The sequence below is a fragment of the Falco cherrug genome, chromosome 2, assembly GCF_023634085.1.
Source record: "Falco cherrug isolate bFalChe1 chromosome 2, bFalChe1.pri, whole genome shotgun sequence".
Classification (NCBI taxonomy): domain Eukaryota; kingdom Metazoa; phylum Chordata; class Aves; order Falconiformes; family Falconidae; genus Falco; species Falco cherrug.
This window is the reverse complement of record NC_073698.1, coordinates 72,391,863-72,418,227: the sequence shown is the minus strand read 5'-3', so window position 1 is coordinate 72,418,227 and position 26,365 is coordinate 72,391,863. Positions and strand designations below refer to the sequence as shown.

The 26,365-nt window shown below is 37.3% G+C and overlaps 1 protein-coding gene across 1 annotated transcript in view; it reads left to right on the top strand.

Annotated features, from left to right (window-relative positions):
• OCA2 (OCA2 melanosomal transmembrane protein) overlaps nucleotides 1–26,365 on the top strand; it is a 176,489-nt gene that overhangs the window by 108,398 nt on the left and 41,726 nt on the right. Inside the window, exons 20-22 of the mRNA XM_027804503.2 lie at nucleotides 497–601; nucleotides 11,888–11,981; nucleotides 25,424–25,517. Of these exons, the coding sequence (XP_027660304.1) occupies nucleotides 497–601; nucleotides 11,888–11,981; nucleotides 25,424–25,517 (293 nt within the window). The remainder of the gene's footprint in view (nucleotides 1–496; nucleotides 602–11,887; nucleotides 11,982–25,423; nucleotides 25,518–26,365) is intronic.

Here is a 26,365-nt window from a genome sequence, read left to right as displayed (position 1 = left end):
TGAATAAGACCTTCATTTTGATTTAGTATTAATGACTGCATGCCTGCATCGGCAATATCAAGAAAATGTGTCATACTTTGTCATGGGTTATCTTTAATATGTAGGTATCTGTCCACACCCAGAATAAACATAGCCATAAATGCAAAAGGGAAGCCTTTTCTGTAGTCTAAAAAACCCCAAAAATACAAAGATGTAAAAAGCATAAACAGTGAAAGGTGAAAATTCATAGTTGCACGATATATTTCTTGCATGAAATCTGAATATTAGAAATATCAGTCTTTATATTTCTATTTGTTCAAATTTTCTTGGAAAAAGAACAGTAATTGTGTTATTAAATGTTAGGCTGTTTTCTTTAAGATGTTTTCCTATCTCAGAGCCTAAAGGAATAATAAATACTGATAAATTAAATCTGTGAAGATTGTGCAATTATGCCACGGGGGAGGACAGAACAACACTGATCTCATCAAAATTTTAATTTGATCTCTCTCAATTCCAGGTGGTTCCTGAGGACCAGCGCTTGGCAGTGGCCATCGTTTTAGTGCTCTGGGTGTCTGCTTTGGCCTCCTCTGTGATTGACAATATCCCCTTCACGGCTACAATGGTAGGGTCTGTGCAGCACTTGCACGTCCTCCTCCTGGTGCTGGCAAGGCAGCTGAGCTTGCTGATTACGATTTGGGGTTTTTTTGATCTCTGCTTTGTTGTAGTTTAGTTTATCCCCTGAGATGAAATCAGTATTGCAAGCTTATTCATGATGTTTAGGCATCTAGCTGGCCATTGGTGCTAGCAGCCACAGTTAGCTGTGGAACTAGAGACACTGGTTTGGCTGCATTTTTACACTTTCTGTCTTACATCCACATCCATAGCTGAAAAGTAAAATTCTCTTTTTGATGGAAACTGTCACTATCCATCTGCTGCTATCAATGTTTTCCCTCTACATGCTGTGTAGTTACACTAATGCTTTGTTAACACCTGAACCATTTATTGCTGCCTTACTTATGTAATTAGTTTAAAAACCAGCAAATAATGTTAAGCGTAACAAATGTTTATCAGCAGCTGAGTTTGAATATTAGAAAAGCAGCAAATTATAACAAATCAATGCATGCTCAGATAGGTTTATTCAATCAAGTTCTCTGTTTAAAGTGCAATAATCCCTTCATTATTCTGTAGGAATGATTCATTGTTACAGCTTGTTCTTAGCTAAATATAATTTTTCTGTGCCTTTTTTCTTCCATTGTTATTGGGTGGTCATGTCCACCCTTAGCCTGTGTCAAGGTTTAAGACACTTCTTACAGGGCATGTGACAGATTGGACAGATTTGTGACTGCTCTATCATATGTTAATAGAGTATTTTGGTTTGATTGACATGGTGTTCATTGTGGAATTATATTGATGTAAGAACAACAGAGTGCAATAAACATGGAAGGAGAGATTGGTTCAGGATGAGTCACCTCCCAGCAAACACTTGAGGACTATTTGCCTCATATCCAGCTAGTCTATGAAAACTAGCTTGAGGTAATACTGAAAAGGACTTGCATGCACATCAACCAAAGGGGCTTTTACAGGTTTTGAAACAAACCTTCTTTTACAAAAGTATGTTTTGGGAAATGGGACTGAAATGCAGGAATCCTTTGGGATGCCTGAAGACCACTTCTTTTGTATCTTTGAGGAAGAGAAATACAGATGGACAGGAAAGGATCCTTGACAACATTTTAGACATGTAAAATACATATCTTTTTCATTCTGCTCTGGGCTGAACCTAAGAGACTGCTGCAATTTTTTATTTATTTTTTTTTTCTTTTAAAATAGGCAGAGTGTGGAGGCAGGAAGAAAGAAAAATGCAGGTGTATTCTCACCTCTGCAAAAGCAGTCATTAGCTGAGGTATTAAGATATTAATTGTTATGTGGCAGACTAAAGTCAAGACCTAGCATCATCTAGCTCAGTGAATGAACTTGCACTTTGATCTTTGTCATTCTACATTAGAAACCTACAGAAAATTCCTAAGGAACTAAGTCCCAGGTTCTTATGTAAGGTTGTATAAACTTTCATTCAAAATTCTTTTTCTTTGGCGCTTGGTTCCTACTGTTAAAACAAGCAATATTTGGTTTTGGAAGGCTATTTATCACTATATATGTTAAAGCTATAAACTTCCAATGAGGAATATTGCATATATTGAACACAGCTCTTTTGTAGAATGATTTTTCACTTACTGGGGACTGAGTATGTGTGTGTAATAAACACACAGTGCAATGTGTATAGATCTCCTTTTATTTATTGACTTGGTATTTACAGAATCAAATTGTAATTATTAATAACAGATAACCATCCATACAGCAAATTCATTTATTCAGCCACATAGTTCACTCACACATTCATACAGTTACCCAGTGGGAGCAAAAGCTTGGAGGTCAACCACAGCTGTGTACTCAGAAGCAGAGGATCATACTGACATGCTTCCATATATGAGTTTGGTTTCATATGCCCTAATGATACAGGAGTATGGGGCACCTGCTATGATGTAGCCACGAATGATACTGTCCTTTTCTGGCAAAAGGTTCCAGCTTCACAGCTGAGCCTGTGCTCATAGTAATGGAAGACACATATATTGAGTCCCTTCAGGGCTCCATAAATCTCCTTCAGTGGTGAACAAATGTCTGCATGACAATGGGGCAGTCTCTCTTGTGTTTTTTGTAGTCGTAGCCTTGATGGACCATGTACTGGGTAGGGATGTGGGTCCCATCAAGTTCTTCCCATTTTCTGAATCCAGTGATACAAAAAATCTGGATGGTTTCATAGATCTGACTGAGAAAAGAGTGTTTGGAGGATGGTGTCAGACCTCTGCCAATAGAGGATTTGCTCACCCCAAGGCAGTTAGCCACTAACCAGTAGAAGTTAGGGGAAACCAGTCTCACAGCACTTTGACTTGTACATGGATAGGGATTCCTGAAATACTATGCAGAGATGATGAAAAGCTTGGTGGCAGCTCACAGTCAAGGACATCAATAGTGTCTCTTCTGCATTTAAAAGGTGAGTATACCATGATTTTTGTCCCATATTCCAGAGATGAGACAGTACCATTAGCCCAAGCATTTCTGGTTGTGAGCCCCCAGATGACTGTGGGCAAAACTACTGTGATGGTAAGGGTATCTAGAAAGTCATACTGCTCTGTTCCTTCAGGGGTGGGCAGGCTCAAGAAGACAGTCATCAGTTCGTTCATGGGATGTCCCCAGCACTGCCTCTGTGTTGCTGGAAAAGGTCTTTCATTCATCCCCTACATCACTATGCAGTGTGCGCTGTCCAGACTTGGCGCGGAGGGGTGGGGTGGGCTACACACACTCGGTGTAGTAACTCAGAAATGGCATGAGAGTGGGCAGAAGTAAGGGTCTCCAGTATGAGGTGACTGACCCCCCTGGGCTGAAGCCAGCATAGATAAAAAGAGACTCATCTCCAATGCTTTCAAGGTCCTATCACACCATGTTACTTGCATATGTAGAAGTAGCCAATACAATTGATATGTATTTTGACCCAGGACCTGCCTAAGAAATGGAAGGAACAGGGAATTCCACTACAGCATGAGGTTTGGCTTATAAGGCACACAGCTGGAGCAAAGAAAAAGAGGAAAACTTGCAGATAGCTCTGTAACCATGATATTGTGTTTCCTTAAAAAAAATCAAGTTGAAGGATGGTTTTCAAGTTTTCATTTCAGCTTCTTTGTACTAGTGGGACAATCAGATTCATAATGATTTGCTTTGTCTATAGAAAAAAATAAAAATGAAAAAGAATGCCTTTTTAATGGATTTTGCAACTAAAAATTTCACTTTATCTGTGTTTGGATAAAGTTGACTTGTCCATTTTAAGTTTCAGATTGGATAGCATTAAAATTTAAAACTGACCGATCCTTACCTTAACAGGATGTGAAAAGTGGAAGCTGTAGATCAATAGTTTTAAAAGGTAATTAAAATATGGATACATCTGAGCCAGCATTATTAATAATTCTAGAAATATAAACTGTTTTATGAATTGAAGTAATGAAAACAGATAAGGAAAATTATTTCCTAGGAGAAAATCTAAGCATTTTCAGTTATTTCTAAGTATCTATGTCGACAAATTAGGATTCTTGTTTATCCTAAAACATAAACACATTATCTGCAGTCTTAAGAACAAAACCTAAATATTTTCAGTTAGTTTAAGGTGAAAGTATTTTAAGGTGCAAAATATTCATGTGTTTAAATATTTTGAAAAAAAATGATTTTTCCAGCAGCCTTCAGCATCAGCATCATGGAGAAGAGTTCTCTCTTACTAAAAAATTCTGAAATCACAAAAATCAGATTAGTTTATTACTTGAAGCACCTTACTCTGAAAATACCTTTCCAGTGCAACACAGTTGTTGGTCAAATTCTTCATTGCTTTAGACAAGAGTAAATCTGGTATAACCCCACCATCAAAAATGTCAGTACTGTATGGAATTCATGTACAGAAGTTGCTAAACTGAAAACTCTTCAAAAAGCTCAGAACACAGCAAGTATTTTATGGTACAGAGGATACTGTAGAAAGGTAATTGAATACATGAAACAGCGGAATGAGTTTCTGAGGGCATTTAACTCATCATAGGTAGATTACTTTTATTGTTTCTGTCTTGGTGAAATTCTGTTTGTTAAACTAAAATAAAGCATTGGAGCTGCACAAAGACAAAACAGCCTGCAGAGTATCTTCCAATTGCTTGTTTCATATAATTTGTCCTGAATGCAGAGATAATGAACTGCCCCAAAACAAGATGAGGGAATTGGAACCTGCTTGATAAAATGTAATCCCAGGACTTTCCCCTTCTCATTAAGCATTGAAGAGTGAAGATCCAGCTCCCTAATTTAGTAGGTGTTCATATGAGAGAGTGTATCGCACTTCATTGCATAAGCATGCCTGGCAATTGTGATAGCTGTCTGCAAGTGATAGGAAAATGAATAATTTCTTGTTAATATTTAAAAAATGTACCATAGCAAAATGTTTAAGCATTATAGAGTATTTCACTTAGAAGCAACCTACAACAATCACTTAGTCCAACTGCCTGACCACTTCAGGGCTGACCAAAAGTTAAGCACATCGTTGAGGGCATTGTCCAAATGCCTCTTAAACACTGACAGGCTTGGGGCATCGACCACCTCTCCACGAAGCCTGTTCCTGTGTTTGACCACCCTCTTGGTAAAGATATTCTTCCTAACATCCCGTTGGAACGTCCCCTGGCACAGCTTTGAGCCACTCCCAGGCGTTCTGTGTCTGGATCCCAGGGAGAAGAGCTCAGCAACTCCTTCTCCCCATCCCCTCTTCAGGAAGCTGTAGAGAGCAATGAGGTCACCCCTCAACCTCTTTTTGTCCAAAGTTGACAAAGCCAAGGTCCTTAGTGGCTTCTCACAGGACATGCCTTCCAGCCTTTTCACCAGCTTTCTTTCCCTCCTCTGGACACATTCAAGGACCTTCACATCCTTAACTCGTGGGGCCCAGAACTGCCCACAGCGCTCCAGGTGAGGCCACACCAAGGCTGAACACAGCGGTACCATCACCTCTTCTGGCCGGCTGGTTGTGCCGTGTCCGGGGCACCCCAGGGTGCGGGTTGCCCTGGTGGCTGCCAGGGCCACTGCTGACCTGCATTGAGCCTGCTGCCGACCAGCACCCCCAGATCCCTTTTGGCAGGGCTGCTCTCCAGCCACCCCTCTCCCAGTTTATTCTTGTGCCTGGCGTTACTCCATTCTAGATCCAGAATGCAGCATTTTGAGTTATTAAGTTTCATCCCATTAATTGTAGCCCAATAGTCCAATCTATCTAGAAGCTTCTGCAAGTCCTCTTGTCCCTTGAGAGACTTGACAGCACCTCCCAGTCTGCTGTCATCAGCAAACTCACCAACGGTGCATTCAAGCTGTTTATTTTATTGACATGTTTTATTGACTATATGCTGGAAGCATCTGTTTATATTTTTCTTTTATTACCAGAACTAAAAATATAGCTGTAGTATAGCCATTTTAGCTGAGTTTAAACACTATTTCCTCAATATAAAGTAACCAACAATTTCCATTAACTACCTTACTAGCAAGGTGACTTAGTCTCCGACAGGTCTTTCTTAGAAACAAGATGATTTTTGACCCACTATTTATTGCCTGTAAATCTGTCAGAGGCTTCTTATTCGCAGTACTGAATGTTTCATATGTATCTCATGTTCTCAGTGCCAGTTTTATTTTTAGATCTTCTTTGTCTTCTCCCTACCAGAGTTTTCTACAATGTCCTGCGTGTCAGTGCTTGATAAAAGTTTAAGACTGGGCCATAGCTGTCTGCAGAGACAGACCAATCATCAACAATTTGGGAAGCTACAAATTGTTTCCTATTAATGCACAATCTCTACAGTTTTCACAGAAGACATCTTTACCACATGCAGTTCTTAGCAAAATGCGTGCTGTGAAATCCCATGGTGTAAAGCAGCACTGAATCCCTAAAGTAAAGATGTGGATTGTTGTTTCATTGTCATTTTACACAAATAGACAAAATGGGCAATATGACCTTACTGTGCTGCACAGGAATAGGATAAACTTGTCTAAGATACTCTTCTTACACAATACGGATGTGTGATTACTTGTACAAGTGTTACCTTTGGAAAGCAGAAGTAGCTGAGAGACTCACTCTCTTATGAGTCTCCTGCTATCCCAGGAGGAGATGCTTACTGATAGAGCAGGACCAGCGCTCCTCCTCTTTGGTCTCCTCTCTGCATATCCAGGGTCCTGCTAGTAAAGCTAAATCATCATTTCTCTTTGTATTCCAAAAGGAGATCTTAATAGGTTCAGAAAAGGTCTTCCTTCTTCATCTCCTTGACAGTGGAATGCCATGCCCATGAGAAGGTTTTGTTATAAAAATAAGTGAACAGGATAAAGATCTTGATTCAACTTGTTCTTTGGTAATTTGGAGTCTTGGAAAAGAGGCTGTGACAACAAGGTGTGAAAATGTTAAGTCTTTGATCATCGTTTTGCTTACAAAGAAAGAAATCTATGTACCAAAGTAAATGTGAAAGCAAAATGTTCAAGACTCTTCATTCCACTTTTGTACAAACAGGACCGGAATGAACAAGGCTTGAGAAGTGTCAAATAGACCCCCTCTGTCAAGTAGACAACAGAATTGAGATGTGCAAACAGCACCAGTTTCTTTTAACAAAAAAGGACTGCATACCACAATGTAAATGCAAGGATTGTTATGAGGAAACTACAGTATTTTATGAAATTTTGCTTAGTAGTATTTGGTGCATATAATTCTGGTCTAAAATCTCTCAGATTTCTTTTTTTTTCAAAACCTTCATTTAAAGTAAACATTGAGCATAAACATTTAGCTTCCTTTCTCTTTGATTGCTTCATGTGGCTTAAATTTTCAGAATGTTAGAGATCTGAGAGGTATAAGAAATATACTGTCCTAGAGAATCATATTTTTTGAGTCTGAATTTCTAATATTATTAACTGTTAATAGATTATATTCTTTAGGGAAGGTGGATAATTTATAACAGTAATAAAATCCCATTCAATTTTTAAAAGCTTGCAGTACTGATTTAAGAATAAAAACGCTGCAAAAGTTGAAAATACCAAAAATTACATTTTTGGTGTTTTTATATTTGTAGCATGTTATACGTACTTCAACAGTATATGGTACAAACAAACATTTTCTTCACAAGGGTTGCTTTTGTTTAGGATACTTAATATAGACAAATGTGCCAATATGTGTAGACACTGGCATTGTTCTTTTTGCATCATCTTACATCCTATATATATTTTACACATAACACCCTATATAGAATAAAGATTAATGGCTATTTCATTTCTGTATCAAGTCTTTGGGGACACTCTCCTTTTCCCAGGTACAATCATTATTTCTTACAGTTGCATTGCATTTTGCTGTTTTAATACCTAGAGGCAGATAGCCCTACAATGAGTGGGTGAGAGGGATTTGGCTTTGCTTTATAGAGCTACATCACTCATTCTATCTAAATCCTGCCAATCAAGCAGCAATGTTGGGTGCTTCAATCTCAAACTTTCCAGCAAAATCAGCAGTTTTTAACGAAACTGGTCAAACAGAGATTTATCCTGGTGAGACTTGAAATAAAGGATAAAAGAAATAAAAGCTATTTACCTGGTAAGACATTATTTCTCCCCTAATATTGATAAAGGTCCTGTTTACATAATCCAAAGAGGGAATAATGAAGGAAACATGAGGCTTCATAGGCTTTAACTTTTACTTTTTTCTCTGTTGAGGGGCAGAGCTTCATAGAACTATGAAAAAATCTAAATCCAAACAAGTTAAATCAATATGACAAGATATTTGTACAGTATGTATCACAGCCAGTTATACCCCAGTTTGCAAAGTATCCTAGCTTGGAGTGCTTTTGATGCTATTGTAAGTAGCATCAGGCTGAATCAGAAAGAGATGTAGAACCAACCCAGTTTTTCAAAAACATTGAAAACTACAGTGAAAATTTTCCTTCTAACCCTTTTATATTTTGTATTTCTGTTTTTATCACTCATGTTAATCATAACAGTAGATGGAGCTAAGGTTTGAGATATTGATAGCGCAAAAATGTTGCCCAGCATATACTCACATGAAAGAAAATTACACGTGACAAAAAGGTGATTTTGGGGGAAAACAGAGAGGCAGGTTCCTTTGTAACTGACTGTGCATGATTCTTATGTATTTAAAATAGATATATTAAAATACAAATGCTCAAGCACTAAGAAATGTCCATTGGCTTTAATTACTTTGCAACATCTCTTCAAGAGTTCTTGCTGATGATCAGATTTCTTTTTTTTTTTTTTTTTTTTTTTTTTTTTAACCAGGAAAGTTGTTGGGACGGAATATAGAACAATCTGTTTGCATTATGCCTACTTTTAGGTCAAAAGAATTAGACACCAGTGACTTTTGGACAGCATAATGCATGTTTGCAAAAAAATTACTGTACATTATGGATCAACTAAATATTTCTATCTGAAACACTAGAAATTTAACTGAATGTTTTGCATTCATCTTTTATCTGGTTATTCAAGTTATTAAAAACTGAAACTTATGGTGCAGCACACCTTGTTAAAAATAAAAAGGATATATACACATTAAATCTAACTTCAAGCACGTGTCAGAGATCCATAGGACTTCCATTGTGACTTATAACCAATATTCTTTAGTAGAGATTAATTCCTTTAAATAGAGGAAACATTCAAATTTAAGTGTAAACAAATATGTATTGCTAAGGCTTGTTTCAATGTTTTGAAACATCTATGAAACAGAAAAACAGACATCTATGAGAGCAGCGATTCTTGATCTAGCCCTATTGCCTGTTAATGGACTTAGGAGCATGACATCATTGATGATAATTCTAACATAGATGATTAATTATTATGAAACCTTTTAAAAAAGAATTCACGGTATTTCTAAGTGGAAGAAAAACAATGTGATGTCAAGGAGAGAACAATAAAACCAATGTGGTCAACTGTATATTTTTGGGTCCCAAACCTGATGGATTTTCAAAAAAAGAAATGGAGATTCAAGCACATTACACAGTTGCACCTTCTCTTGTTACATTGCAATTTATCTTTGTGTTTAAAAGAAGACACAGTGAGTTGAAACCTTTGTTCAGTGACTTTCTTTTAGAGGGTTTCTGTGTCTTTAGTCAATAGAGACTTACAGGACACTGAGAGCTCTTGATCCTGAGCTCCTTCACTAAACAGAGAACCAAATTTTCTGATGGCACTATTATGCGTGTGTGGCTGCAAATACCGAGCAGAGAATTATCTCATGGACTTTCTGTCTGGGATTTCTGTTTTGCTTCTTGCTTCCCCTGTCCTTCACAGTGCCGTAATTAGGGAGGGGGCTCCTGGAGGGCTGCAGGGCTCTGCTTTCTGCATGGTTCTCAACAGTGAGGTGTGAAAATGTCATTACTTGCTCTGCACTTGGGAGCTGACTGGCAACAGCTTTAGGACTGACCTCAAGAGCAATGAAATAGGATTATAATTTTAACCGACTCTGCCTAACTGCCTTCTCTGCACTGGGCAGGTCACACACAAGGAGAAGTCTAATTTTAAGAGGTGTTGCTAGTCTGCATGGTTCAGGATTGTGTCCTGCAACAAGTGAGTTAACTGTAGTACGTCAGGATGCTTGCAAATAATTCTGAGGTACTAAATAATTGGGCTTGGTCCTCTGGTCCAAATTATCTAGTAGGAAAAAATGCTTTATTTAGATTGAGCAAAATGGCTTATCCTGTGATTTCAGTATTTGTGTTTAAATTTTGGTTTATGTTGAAACACAACATTGTTTTTAAATAAATATAACTGCAGTTTGAATTGCATATGTTCTAGCAGTGTTGGTTTGAGAGAAACAAATTCTGTGGGGAAAAATAAAATCTTTTATGACTGTTTCATGGGAAAAACAGACAAGATGTTGGGCATGCTGACCCTTCTTTGGGCCTTAAAGTAGAAATAGACATCTTCAGGCAATGTTGAATTTAAGAATAACTGTTTAGATATTGACTTATCTAGCTAATCAGTTAGAGGATTTGAGAGGCATGATTAACACCACTGGCAGGAGGGATGGGGAAACTGTTGTATTCTTCATAAAGCCTATATATTGCTCTATACCAAGAGAACACACACAGTCAGTAAAGGTGAGCATCACTCAGCCATCAAAATGAAAATATTTTTCAAGAGGGAGCTGTTCCATCTCTGAGATCATAACCCTTGAGGGGGATCTGTGGAATACATTCAAATGACAAACTGGAGGATTAAAAGTCATAAATTTAGTCACAACTGAAAATCCTGGACTCTGAGAAAGGATTAATTTTAAGGCATATCACAGTTATTTCCACAAATCCCTTCCTGCTTGATCTCTTGCTGTTCCATGTTTGCGTATTCTTTCTCTCTCCCTTTTGGTCCCATAAACATCTGTACATGTTATTTAGCCTTATCACCTCTACCTTTGCTAACAAACTTCACTCGACAGGTACTAATTACAACTTTCTTGCAAACCAAGTGGTTACACAATTCAGTTGAACTCAAACCAGTTTTTTGCAACTAAGGTGACAGTTGTTTAGCTTTGAAGGGTGTTACTGACTGAGAACTGGTGCTACCAGAAAGCCTCCCTGCTGTATTTTTGGGCTGTATACTATTTGCCTAATGAAGTCTATTATGTCTCCCTACAAACTTTTCAGGGGGTTTATTTTATTTGCTAAAGTGGTTAAATTAAATTCATAAAACTTGCAAGTATTTCCCAGTGAACTAAATTTATATTTTCTGGTAAATACAATGTTGGATTAAAAAGTAAAATAATGAATTCAGAAACCAGCCACATTGATCTTTCTCAGTTTTTTCCCTAACAGATCGGACATTTTTAATTATAGTAAGGATTCTGGAGTTTTTTAGTTACTGATACATGATTTACAGCCATCTTGATTGTGAAGGTCTGGGCATCTCTTACAGCTGCCTCCAGCAAGAGGGGATACAGCTTTGTCCTTTAGGTTTCAAGAAGTGGAGGGGGAATTGATTTATAGTCACTGTCAGTTCCCTGTTGAATTTGAAGGATCTAATGGAAAGCACTCATAACCTTAAGAGGGGCCTCAGTTTTGCCAGTAATATCTGTGTCAGGCTTCGCCTAACATTGCCAATACCTTCTCTTTGGCTTGTAGGACTAGCACAGTCAGTGGTGAAAAGTGAGTACAAATCAAGAATATGATGCAAAGTTAATAATTAAAAAACAACAAACAAGCAAAACAGTTATTCTTTAGACTTGCTGGTGGTTTAAGTTGTTTACTTCAATGAATTTTAATAATATTGTGCTGATGGTTAGATAATGTCTCCTGAACCTCTCTCTTTTCTTCTTAAACCACAGATTCCTGTGCTTCTCAATCTGAGTAAAGATCCTGATGTTAACTTGCCTGTGAAACCATTAATCTTCTCATTGGCCATGGGGGCGTGCCTTGGAGGTAAGAGTTTATGTGAGAAAACCAACATAAGGTAATAACTATGCAATTATGGCACGTATAAACTGGCACAATAGCTTCAATGATTTTATTATGCAAAGCATAAGGAGGGCCTGATCCAGCTCCTTTTGACTTCAAAGGATTCTTGGATAAAGATCCCACTCACTGTCTGCTGCTACAATAGGATTTTTGCAGTCCGTGTTTGACAACCATATCTGCATAAAGTACAGACGCACAAAGAAGCAGTCCAGATGGTGCTTATAGGGTTCTGATCTTTTGTGAGAGAAAATACAGAGAAACATTTAGCTTTCAGAATAGACACCCATCATTGCTCATTGAAAAGATGGGGAAAATGTGTAATAGCTGGGATCTGAAGGCTTGATTCAAAGTCTGCTGAAGTCACTGGGAGGTTTTGTGGCTGGCTTACAGAAATAGTTTGAGTATCCATTTGCTAACGTATTTAGCACTCCTCACATTAAGAAAAATCTTTTTGAAGTCTTTGGGAAATGTACCTTTAACAATGAAAGCTAATAGCCATTGTCCTAATACCCATCGTGGTGTTAACTGGGAATTCTTGTGTTGTCAGTGCATTAGCAAATAGCAAGCAGATGGTTTCATTACTTTTTTTTTTTTTTTAATTGAAAATGAACCATGTATGTATTGTGGGCCCATGCGTTCCTTTCTATTTGTTATAACAGTAAAGAAGAATAACTGTCTGGTAGTGTTAAAATTAATGTTTATACCCAATTATTATTTTTTTTTTTTACATTCTGAAAATGGCTTATGAAGATGTTCCAACAAGTTTCCAAATAGCAAGTGTACTAAGTACAATTAAAATGTGTGAGTTTTGAATGAGAAATAAAGTTAGGTTTTTTTTTTTTACTACCGAGAATTTTAATGCTAGTTACATTGTATTGGGCTGTGTTTTGATTCCTAAATACTTAGGTAGTTAGGTTAGATAAAATTAAGATGGATAAATGGTTTTCTGACATCAGTCCACCCCTTCTCCTGCTCTGTGCCCCTCAAAATAGTTTCCCTGACTTTACAGAGACTGAAGCTAAAACAAGTTTTGTGTTCAATACAAGTTCTGGCTTGTTTATTTAGCTAAGTGATTGCAAGTACAAGTGGCCTAAATACCTGACAAAGATTATAATGAAGTAATTTACAGATTGAATTTTAAAAGCATGTTGCAAAGGCAGGACAATTTATACCAAACAACACTTAGTCATTTGAGGATTACCTTTTTGTACTCATCATTACTCATCATTATATTGTGACTTTAATTTGTTCCTCTTTAAAACCAGTGATTTGAATAATCAGCCTATCTTTTTATAGATGTTTTTCATAAAAATATAATCTTTCTTCACAATTTGCTAATCACCAGACGTACTCTGATTTCATTAAACTTTCAGATTAAAAAAAAAAAAACACAACAAGGATATAAAGTTGGCCAGATTACGCTGCTGTATTCTGAGTGGAGACACTTCACCAACCTGGGAGCCTTTACAAGACTCAGCTGTTTTTCTTAAAGTATCAGTTATCATCCTCACCCAAATTTCTTTAATATGATTTGTTGAAGGGTTGCTGGGATTTTAACAGACACTTCTGTGTCTATGTAGTATGAGATAAAAGTAAAAATATAAACAGTACCATGGGAATTGTTTGGATTAAAGACACTAGAGATTCATAGGAAGTGCCCAGGTATTCAGATAGGCTCCATACAAATATTTGGATAAAAAGTTAGATCATTATCTTTATTAGCAAAAGCTTAAACTCTCCAGACTGTTCTACTCAGATAAAGCTGAGAATATGCTGAGTTATACTGGCAAAGGTCTCATAGCCTGAAAATTAACATGCATTTCACTTTCCCATATCAAAACAAAAAGCTAAGGGACAGAAGCTTATTGTTAGAGAATGAAAAGTGGGGGAAAGCTTTTGCTTTAAAAGATCTTGTAGCCCCCAAAAATGGGAGAAAAGGGTTTTTGGTTTTGTTTTTTTTTTTTTTAAAGAAAGCATTGATGGTCTTTAAAAATTATTTCCAAAAGAGAAGTCTTATGAGCACTGAAGTGGTGTGAAGGAATCCTCAAGGTAGACTAATCCCTTTGTGGAAGGAATAGATGACAGTTATATCATTACTGCCTGGTGCTTAAGGCAAAAGATGGGATCTTATCACTGCTTATGCAACCATAGGAACTTGGCAAACAAGACATTTTATAGAAAAGTCTGATGAAATAATAAATTTTATCATCATATTTTAGGGTTAGTTGTTCACTACATAATGCAGAGCTTCAGTTCTGGTTATTTGATAGCATTTCTGGGATTCAGGATAAACACTGCTGTATGCTTATGTGTCTGTGAAGGGAGCATCAGCATTTGTGCCTGCCTTGGAAAATGGTGTGCAACATTTTGTCCTGAAAATTTTCCAGTGGGTGCAATTACTTTTTTCTACTGTCACGAAGTGCACAGGCAGCTACGGGTTTGGAAGATGATAGGATGAGAATAGACAGTAATTTTCCTTTGTTGCTTTAGCTGTTGTCCTGGAAGTGAAAAAAGGGTTGGGTCAGTCTCAAGCAACATGAAGACACCTTTGCCAGTATAACTGCAAACTTGTTGCCATCTTCAGCAGTGTCTCCCCAAAGAGTTGCTGCTATTAAATTTGTGTCTTTCATGGCATTAGGCTCAGATAAGGATTAACTGAATATTGCATAGATACTCCTTGCTTTGTAAAATGGGTCTCTGAAGGTGAGAAGAGATAAAAATCCTGTCTCTTAATCAAGGAAGCCAAGGGCAGTGATGACCTTGGGCAGTTCCTGGTGAGATGGTCACAATTTTGAAATCTTTGGGTCTTCCTTGGAGTTTGCCAGTTCTTTTCTGGCAGACGTTTTCTTGCTTAGGTCATGTCAATCTTACATGGTTAAAAAAGAAACATATGTTTTCAGAGGATCTAGTTTTGGAAATCTATGTTTATATTTGTCCCAGCTCTCTTTAAAAACATAAGTTGTAAGTTAGAAGTCTGGCTGCCCCAGCCTCCCTTTTTGGTGATGGGGGTACTGACATGCCCAGGAGGCAGATGTTTATTGATCCCCTGAAATTGGCAGATGCTGTCTGCAGAGCACATCAGAGCCCGTTACGCACAGAACAGCAGTAGCTGAGGGGGGCGCCCAGAGACAGGTCAAATGAATTAGGGGCTTTGGGCCTTTTGGTTTGTCAACTCTTCTGAATGCTGAACGACCCTATTAGTTCACATCTGTTTGAGCATTAGTAGTCAGGCTAACTAAGTCGTTAGAAAAATTTTATTGCTTACGGGGTTTTTTTGTGTACTATCTGCCAGTATTTCAATTACGTTTTGACCATGAAGGGAAAGCAAGCAGGAAATTTAAAAGGAACTAAAGGAAATAAACGAGGATGTAACTTCACTTGTTTTCTGTGGTGTTCTGATAAATCTGCATCTGTATTTCTTTTGCACGAGAGGACATTGAATAATGCTTTATTCATTAATGCTTCCTATTCTAGTACATGATGGAATTATGGTAACTCTTGAGACTAAGCTGTATGTAGACCTTCCAATTGTGTCTAGGGAATGCTGCTCTGAAATTTTAGAGGACAAATGAAGATTGCTAGCTACAGCAATTTCAGAACAAAAGGTGCTTAATTGCACAACTTCTATTGGCTCATGAGTTTTAAAATAACATGAAATATGAATTCAACTCAATTTGAGTAAGTGCACAGTCAGAAATCCACCTGTTAAGACTGTTGAGTTGTGTAGAACTAGGTTCTTTACTGAGCTTTTCAGTTATAGTTAAAAGCTTTGAAGGGCTTTTGTACATTTGACATTTAAAGAGCTGGCATTTATTTGTTTTTTATCTGTTTCTTTTTTTCATGATTTATAAAAAGTATGTTTTTGACAAAAGCAAGAAAAAAAAGATTGACTTCATATCTGAAAGTCCTTACCTTCTGAGTTCTCAGTTGCTAGTGCAGAAAAGTGCAAAAAGTATTTCTCTGCTGCAGTGACTATTACTGTGGTCCGAAGGGGATATTTTCTACAGTGTATAGTTTTGCACTGCTTTTCTTCTCTGTATTTTCTTTTGGAGGATGACACCTGAAAGTCATCATTGTCACAATTCTGTGGAAAAAGGCAATCTCTAGGATGCCTGCAGCTGTGTTATTCTGGCCACACAATCTCAGTTGTAGGCTCTACTTCAAGTAAGGAGGGGGGGCTGCTGGCACTTTTCTTCTAACCTTACAGGGTCAAAACCCAGGTGTGAATAAAATCCATTATCTACAGGACAATGTGCTAATTGCAGCTATTAAAGCAGTGCAGCCCACAGTGTCGCTGAACAGTGGAATTTCTCTCTGTGGTGCAGTGCTACAGCTATTCTGTCTCTTGGCGCCCTTCCTTAGGTCCCTTGACACAGGTGGTGCCTTGCACAGTGGAGTATCATTGATTTATTATTCCTGCTCTTTCTGCTCAATAAAATCCTAAACTAGTTGTAAAGCTTCAGACACACTGAAGGTATAAACCCAGAAATATTGTTTATATTTCTAAACCAACCATCATTCATTTCAACATGAAGGAAAAGTGATAGTCTTCAATAAAACTTAACGTATATTAAAATATATAATAATTAATATTATTTTAAAAGTTCAACTCTAAATCTTTTTAATTTCTTTTATAGTTACAACAGATCAAGTTTGTATAACACTTTTCAATTTGAAAGATTCAAAAAGTCTATAAAGTACTGAATGTATGGTGTAAAAATATAGCATTTATCTAAGAGCAGCACTATTTAGCTTTGGTTTTGAACTTAATTCTTGTATACAATGTGTGACTGAAACAGCAGAAAAAAATTTTAGTGGAGAGAATATACCTACTTCAGCTTGATTTTAACCAGGAAACTGATATTGAAAGTCTGTATTGTTTCTACAGCAGTCTTTTAATGATGAGAAATCCTGGGGCTCAGTTTTGTGTCTTGTGGGTGAGCCAGCCCTGATTTAGATAAGTATCATTTTCTATGGATATAAAACTCATAATCCAAATCAAAGGGTAGTATTGTAGGGAATGAGAGTGACCTGAGATCTTTGAAAAGGAAAAGGATGTTGCTGCTCCTGACCTTGAAAGGCAGGCAAAACAAATAAGGAAATTTAGAAAATGTCTCACAGTTTTTCTTTAAAGACCTCAATGGAGTCTTTAGCAGTATTATGCCTCTAAATTGTACAGATCTACAAGCAAAATACAGTCGGTATTTTGTATGTCTTTAATATCTAATTTACTTTCTGAGTATACTTTGCAGTGTTTGTATGATGTTTGCAATGATGGAAATGAGTGCCATGGACTTAAACTGTGATTGCTGTCCATTAAATGGCAGTACTCCGTGCTTGTTCTTAATGAAGAGCTTATTCAGGTGTTAAATGGAAGGGTTTTTTTGTAGCATGAAGAACAGCATCATCAGATATAAGCACAAGGAATCTTTTGTCTCTATTAGTATTTGAGTGCCCAGACTGTCCTCTTCCTGATTTCTGGAACAGTCAGAATCTTTAACCTTCTATAGAAATCCAGCTGCTGTTTTCCTTGGCTCTTTCATGACATTCAAACAGTGTGCCATCTTCATGCTTTTTCAGTATGACTGCTTCAAGCCCAGCAGCGCTGTCAAGTCCTTGGTGTCAGAGCCAGGCTCATTACTAGAGTCCCCGCAGATAAAGGAGATTCTCTAATCTTTAAGACTACCGAAGATAAGTCCTCTGTGGCATTGAAGATACACAGAAGAAAGTTGTGAATGTAAAATGTAAACCCAGCTAAAACAGTGTGTACATTTGACAGATGTCCTTTTGTCTGTATTAAGGCAGTATCACAGGCCTGCTTGGCTTTAAGATATTGAGTTAATATGGAAAAATCAACCATATTGAACATGGTCGACTTTCCTCAGCAAGGACATTTTTCCAAGCTTGGAAAGAGTTACTTTAGCAGACATCCATATATAGCTGTACGTATGTTACTAAGGGGGAAATATGAAGTAATGGATGCTGTTTCAGCTGTATTGATGAGGATTTACATTTTGCATGGTAAATCTTTGATTTTTAAATGAAAAGGAAAAGAGCTATGTGTAATAGGTAGAATTCTGTTCTATTTTACATTGATTTAGAAAAGAAATTTAGACCAAACATCAAGATCACTGGATTATAATGCTTGCATTACTGATTAATTTGAAATGCTTGTATCAATGGTTTTCAATCTGGATGAAATAACAGCATGCTATAAAATTCTGCAAATTAGAGATAGGATAATGATCAGCGATGACATTGGAGACTCCTACAAAACATATGTGGAGTTTTGTTTAATACTATTTACTTGCTTTGTGCATTTGTTTATCATAAATTACAGAAGGTTTCTTCTAGAAGCCTTCGCCACCGGTTTTCAGAATTATATAGAATATACAAACTCATTATGTTGTATTGGTGAGTTGCTGCAATACAAGAATACAGACTCTGCATAGTTGTCAGCAGGTTAGAAGGTAGTTAAAAGGTAGAAACCAGACTATCAGACAGAACAAGACAGGGAAGCTATAGCAAGTTTCAAAACACTTAAGTGCAGAAGATAATACTGGACTATCTACTTTCCTTCCTCTGCAGTTTCCAGACAATAACCCCTTTTCTGCACCTTGAGTGCTGCAGCAGAGAGGAGGAAAAAACCTTCAGTCTTCAATATTCATATTGATTTATATTGATGAATCTGACACTCTGTATGACACTAAAGAAAGTTATAATTGTGCCCTAGATGTAATTTATACATCTATTAATAAATATTTCTAGTACACCTGCAGTTAGCACACCTAAACCAAAGAAGGACACTAGCAGGAGCTGTGAAACTGTTTTTAAAAGACACTTGAACCATAGAAAAACATAACAAGTAAGCTCCAATTGAAAGTCAATTTGATTAAAGTCAGAATCTGAATTTAAAGCAGCTGGATATTCTAAAATAACTTAATGGAGGGACGCTTTTTTTTTTTAATGGTGTTTTCTTGGTCTGCTCAGCTTCAAATTAAGATATCATAGAAGTTGAGTAATGTACTTTTATGCCAGGTTTCTAAACATGAAACTATTTCTCAGTATTTTATCCCTAATAGTGCCACGTGTGGAGAAACTGTGAAATTAGGCTGACATAGTTTTATCCCCTGAATCTAAAAATCAGAGATAAAAAAATGTGCAAACTGGGATTTCTGTGCAGCATTGAAAGCTTTAAATGGAATCTACTTCAATATGTGTTTCAGGACATGAGGGAATGGCATGTCAGAGTACACTGCTGACACTATCCCTTGTTATACTAGTTTATTTTACCTTGTATTGGGTAAATTGACTTTGAGGAGAGAGGAGACTTTAGCGATCACCTCAGGTTTTATGTCTTTTTTGCAGATGTCTGAATTTGAAAGAAGCTTATGGATTTCTTTATGTCATTAAAGTAACAAGTGCAGGACATTCAGCAACCTGCCTTATTTATTTCACACTTCTGGTAGAAAAGTGACAAATTTAACTTTCACCTTTTACTCTCATAGCAAAAGGGGACCAATAAACATTGACTAGTGAAATACAGTAACTGTCCTGCTGATGGTATAGTAGGGGTGATAAAAAATGATAAAGTTCACCTGAGTAAAGGTGTATGCATTTGTGCAGAAACATCCTATTCAAAATGTTTTCAAATCAGTAAATTAAAAAGTGTTGATACCATAAGCCTGCAATCTCTAACACATAACAGTGTTGAATGAGTTCATGCATGCCTTCACCCCTGTACTGCCTATGATTGAGGTTCCTTGTTATTTAAGGACTATTAATAGTTTAATTGGCTTTGATTCTGTAGCTCTTTATTGACTGCAAAGTTTGATTATCCAAGGCTTGTTAATTTTTACACATATAAAATATTAAAAGGTACCCAAGAATTGTTGGCATTTAACAGATGAATATAAATGGCTTTGTTTAATGAGGCAAATCTGGATTAGTTTTGTGTGAAACAGAAAATTTCTGAAAGCTATGAAGGCTGTAAAGCTTATAAAATCCATAATTGTTCAGTGTTTGCTTCTGCAGCTGGTTTGGTTTCGTTTGCTCAGTTTGTGTTTTAAGTAGAGAAATAGAATATGCTATGGAAAGGAAGCCGCACACGTCAGCCTGCCTCTATTTAATGATGTAAAGCCTATGGGAGTCTGCACAGTTTTCTTTTGAAAATGGATGGAAAGCAAGGGGCTGGATCCCTTCAGCAAGTTTTGCTTTGACAGTGTAATGAGGTGGTTTGATTACAGCAAAAAGTGGGGCTGGGAATCCTCATTCTAAGATTATTCATGACTCCGTAGCAAACTCTTGGTTCCAGAGTGAGAACCCTTGCCTGGGACAAAGCAGTGCAAACAGCTGTGCCCTGGTAAAACTTGGCCTGTCACAGGTGTTTGTCCCAGGCCAAGGGAAAAGCTGTTTTCAGGGCTTATGCTGACATGAAAACAGGGTAGTCTTTTATTTCTTCTGCATTAGCTAGCCACAGGGAAGAGAAAATGCAGAAAGTCTGTTGGTTAGACTGTGGATCCCCATCCACCATCAGAACACGTGGAGGGGAAAGTGGTCTGTAATGCTCACAACAAAGCAAGACCTTTCTGTAAGCAATCCACTTTTAAGCTTGCTATTGCACAAGGTGCTACGTCCTTTATGTTTGGGAAAGTTACTGTTTATGAAGGCTGCTCATGCTAGGCCAAATAGCTTTATTAGTGATAATCCCTTCCCTTTGATTTCTCAGTGCTTTGAGTAATAAACACTAATCCTGCGAGGCAGTCTGAGGTGGTTCTCCTGGCAAATATATTAATGCAACAAACTCAAGGGTTAGGCTTGCTCTTGAGGGGGCAATACCAAAGGGACTCCTGAGAACTAATGCTATTTAGATATAATAGATGTGCTGCTGACAAGTGAAAATCAACAACTGAGAATGAGGCTTAAAGTGAGAGGGAACATGTTATCGATACAAACTCTCTCCCTTTTCTTGTTACGATTCTACCCCAGTTTTCTAGCCCCTTCCTTTAATAAGCTTAATCAGTTCTCCCAACACTGATTTTCAGTGCATTGCAGGTTAGTCACCTGGGCAAACACTTTTACTGAGGGAGAGGCTATCTGGGCCAAGGGAGGTGCATTACATGTAGTGTGCAGGTTCTGAGTTTGGATTTTGCAGTCTCTGCAGGAGCAATGTGGCAGAGGGTAACAGCTGAGCACTGGGTTGAGACATAGCTACAAATGGAAGTAGAAGGCTGGAAGAAGCAGGGCTGGTAGCTACTGCAGGTATCAAATCAGGCTTGTCAGCATCTGCCTGCTTGTACCTCTAAGTTAGCTGGAGATGCAAAGACACATTTTGATCTGTAGGTTTTGGTTTTGAATCTTTCTTGGTAGATTTATTCTTAACTAAAACTTTTAATACTTTCTTATACTTTGGGTTGATTTCACATTCTCTAAAGACATTCAAAGTAATTTGCCTTGAGAAATATCAGAAAAATACTTTTGTGTCACCTTTTCTGGACAGAAGCAGTAGAAGGAAGACCTTCTACTGTGCTAGGACAGGTCCATGGAAAAAGAGTATGATCCATGAGGATTCCTCTGGCATTTTCTTTTCTGTAGCCTAGGCAGCAGCAGCTCTTTAAGTGACATGTCTGTATCTTTCTATGATCACACCTCAAAATGAGAATTTCTTTTTGCATTGTGAAAAAGGTCTTTCCTGATTTTGTGCTTATGAGTTATTAAGCGTAGGTAGTATTGACAATAATGCACATAGTCTGCCAAGAATAAAAGGCAGAATAAATATGCAGGATAAAATGTATGGCTTACCTCATACATATCACACACTACTGATATTAGAAATATAATACTAAATTCATTGTAATTAATCCAGTTTCTTAATAACCATCTGCCTTGTGATAAAGGATGAGTTACAGTAGCAGTTATCAAAAAGAGTTATATTAGGAGTCATCAAAACAGATTGGTTATTGCAACATTATTATTTTATATAGTTCACCATTGTGTTATTACATTTTGAGCATACAAACAAGCAAGAGTGTCTGCTATGATTTATAAGCTTAATTATTCTTAAGATTGAAGATGACGTGAAGATGAAGTCAAGATTGGGTGAAGTCCTACAAAATACTTATTGTTCATTATATCAATTGGAATTAATTTAATGTGTGTAGGTTTCCATGTACATTAGCTTAGTCTTGGGTTTTCCATGATTCAGAGGTTGCAGTGTTGCTGTTTCACTACTGAATTAAATGTCTGCTGTGGAGACATGTTCCTGGGAGGAGAAACAAAAGTTTGCCTCTGCTGTTAATTTCAGTGTAGCTATTTGAAGCCTGCTGAGCCAGTACTTAATTAAACCGCACACACATTCTGAACAAATGAAAAAGGAATGCTGCTCCTTTCAGATAAAATTTAAGGTGACAATTTCTTTTCAAGTGAAATCTACTTGGGGAAATAAATTCACTGCCGAAGCATTCTGTAATACTTCATTATGTGAAGGCATTACTATAGCCCATGTACAGCATAGGACAGCATGTGCTGTTTGGAGATCTCAGCTGTATCTAGTCACAGCCATGGGACAATTGCCGTTTCAGTCCTGTTTCTTTAATTTGAAGTCAGAGCTATATTCCTTGTCTACAGTAATATTATTCTGACGGTGATATCTGATGTGCTACACATAAAGCAGAAACCTCTTATGAAATATTTGGAGGTTGTACACTACTGATTAGTTTTGGAATCGAAAATTTAGTAAGTGTTCCTGCCTGACTTCTGTAATAACATGAGCTGTATTCATTTGGTCTGTTTTAGCATTAAGCCACATGCTTTGTGTCTTGGCTATCTCATGCCAGAGCCTACTAGGAACACTGATGTTCCAAGTTCCATTTCATATCTTTAAACATGCATTAAAGTAACTAAAATATGCTTTGAGGCCAAGAGAGGGCAAGGGAAATGAGCTGTGCAGTTTCTAATGACCAGTGCTAGATGCTATTTTTTAAAGGTTTCTGGTCTTCTTGTGAGTTTAGTTATCTTTTCTCTCCACACCTGAAGCATGTACATGATCCACTGTGTGATACACAGTGTGTGTGATAAGAAGCCTAGGTCACAAATAGCTCTTGGTGTCTCATGAGAATGCTCCACAATGCTTTTATGATCTGTAGGGATATACCCTTCTAGTGATGTGCAGTTCAGCTAATATCAGCGGAGCTCCTCCTAGACAGAGAGGACCTGTGCACCCAGCTCCAACTCCTTTGCAATACCAAAACCTTAACAGGGCAAGAAGGATGCAGCTCACTTAGCATAGCTCAGAGCAGAAAAAGAATAGGAATAATGAAAAAAAGAGAGACAATGAAATATATGAAAAAAAAAAATGTCAGTTTGGGATGGCAGGGAATGGGAGGGGATGCTTCCCTCATCTCACATTGTCTGTAAGATTTCAGCTGCTTTCTTGTTCCATAGTGGGATCAGCCCAAGAGCTGTTTGAGGCTGCTGATGAGAAAACAAACTCAAGTCTTCTGGTCTTATTAAGTGTTGCTTAGGCCATTCACCTGAGACAACAGACATTCATGTTCAGATGTCTACTCCAGCATGAAAATTTCAGTTTACAGCCTATTTTGTGTTGATAAAAACTGACCATCCTGGGACAAATAAGAATCATGCTTCCTCTTCAGACTCGATTAGAAAAATATTGGCCATGCAAGGGCTTTTTCTTAGAAAGCTTTGGATTTCATTAGATCAACTTAAAAAAAAAAAAAAAAAAAAGTTCTGAGTGACTTTTTGGGGTTTAGTTGTTTATCACAGTAGTTGCTCTGTGCGTAGAATGACCAGTATCTCAGTATCCACTGACACTGGCACAGCTTTGAATCCAAACTGGGATCAAAATAATCTCAATCAAGCTCTTTCTCCTACCCTTTATTTTATTAGAAGAGGAAGATCTTCCTTCCTCCAATGTCCCCTCCACATCACATCTTTTCTCTCCTTTTCCTTACTTCTGAACTCTATCACTTAATTTTATTTGAATTTAAGAGTGTTCTATTATTTTTTGAAGAATATTTTTAGAAGCCTACTCATCTTGTGTGCACTTCCAGGTGCACAAGGCCATATGGGACCATGTGTAAATCCTTAGGGGAATAATCCTTCTACTTTTCTGACCTGCCTGTTCTTTGGTAAACTGGTATCTGGCTGACCTGACTTTACTAAGTCTAAACAATTAACTAGAGCATTGATTGCCTTCTGATCTGTTTCTCTCAAAGTCAGACTAGAAGAGTCTCCACTGAGCAGTGATGTTTAACAGGGCCAAAATGAAAAGAGTAACTATATGCCAATAGGAGCAAAGAAAGACTTGTGCTTAGAACAATGGATTGTTAATGTAGTGATATAAGGCAAAATAAATGACATGCCATAATATATATATAAAAAAAGTCTCCTAGATTGTTACCTCTTTTGTTCAAAATTTCAGTTAAGGAACAGAATGTAGGAGTCACTGTCACTTCCTAAGTTGTGCCTTAGATCAGAAACATTTGCTGAAGACATCTGTTTTGTGGAAGTCAAGTATACAGCATTTCTTAAGTCTGAGGCATGACTCATGGGAAAGCTATAGAAAATGGGGTAGTCTTTATGAGCTCTAAATACCTAACTACTCTACATTGCTAGATTACTGACAGTTTACTGACGCTGGAAAGGCTTAGGAGAAGTATGCGGTTCCTTCAAGAGGATAGATGTACTTTGTAAACATGGCATATAATTTTCCTTTGGTGTGTCCCTCTCCTAAGGGGACTTGTATAATGTAATTTGGTAAAGTTCACTGAATAAAGTTAAGTTCCTTTATGTATTAAAGAACTATTGTTGTTTGGTAAGAAAACCTTGTATCTGTAGTGATTCTTTTGCCTTAGTAGAGAGATGGGAAGCAGATTCCACTGTCCCACTTATTTTGTTTTAAATTTCTGTTAAAAAAAATAATTCTTAGCTATTAGTTACCCTCTCTGTAAAAAAAGACACTAATCTGTCAATGTCAAGTTTGTGTAAGGAAAAAAGGCATGCAGGTTTCTTAGCATCCTCAAACTATCTTGCCCTTTGTTTTCAGCTCATCTGATGGCAACTTCTTGCATGTAAAACAAAAAATCAGTAAGTTTATCTGAATGCAAGTCTCTGGTGTCATTTTGACAACTGCTAGATTGGTGTTATGCTCCTTCCCTTTTTTTCTGGCTTGTGTAGAATCAGAGGATAATACCAGGCTTATCTTTCAAAGCATGAAGCTATTTATAGGATGTGGAGACACTGTCCGTGTGTTTTTCAGGCCTATGCAACAGAAATTGATTTTTCTATTCTAACTAGTATGTCTTGGGACTTTAGCACAGAATAAACAGAGGAAGAGTAAAAAACAAAGCACAACTATAAACTGGTATTTGTTTTCTGAACCGCAGGTAATGGAACATTGATTGGAGCATCTGCGAATGTTGTTTGTGCAGGAATTGCTGAACAGCATGGTTATGGCTTCTCTTTCATGGAGTTCTTCAGGTACAATTTTAAATTTATCACTTTAAACCTGTCTTCTTTTTTTTTTTTTTCTCTAGATAAACAATGGATCCTCCAACGACAACGTTTGGAGAAAGGGTCCTTAAAATAAACCTGTGTTCCTAATTTGTTTTTGGAAACTGAAATGTGGGAGGAGAGCAGATCATTTTATTTTTGTATACTGCAGATAGAATGCGTAAAGGTGGTGGGAGCACAGTGGAACACCGAGAGAAACAATGCCTCAGTAATTCCTGCTTTTATCACCCTCAATCTTATCTTTAGCTCGGTAGTGATACTAAACTGTTGCTTTGTTGTTAAATACAATTTAAATGTAGTTTGTCATCTGCACATTTTCATGGACATTCCATTGCCAAGAGAAAGTGGGATGTCCCAGTTTAGACTGAATAGAACTTTACTCTGTGATCCCATGAGTAAACCTCTTTATCTAAAAGCAATTACTTCTTTTGACCAGCTGCTTACCAGCTATGAGTGAAAGTGTGATGAGCTGCTAACAACAGCTCAAGTTGTTGTTTAATTAATAATTATTGTTTTGAATAATGGAAGTTCTTCTGCAGGTCATTCGTCAGCAGGTTTTTAAGGGACAACGTGTAGTTAACACATACAACGGTTTAATATTTTTCCAAACACCTCAAGTTTTTGAAACTGTGGTTGAAAGGTGTAAATGGAAACTGGAATATAGAGTACTAGACATGAAGTTAAAGTTTAAAGTGTAGTTGATTTAACAAAGCATAATTCCTTGCTTATTTTTCTGCATATTTAGGGCAAAAGATACTCTTAAGTTCACACTAATACTTTTTTATTTGCATTGTTTATTTTAGTTTCTCAGCTCT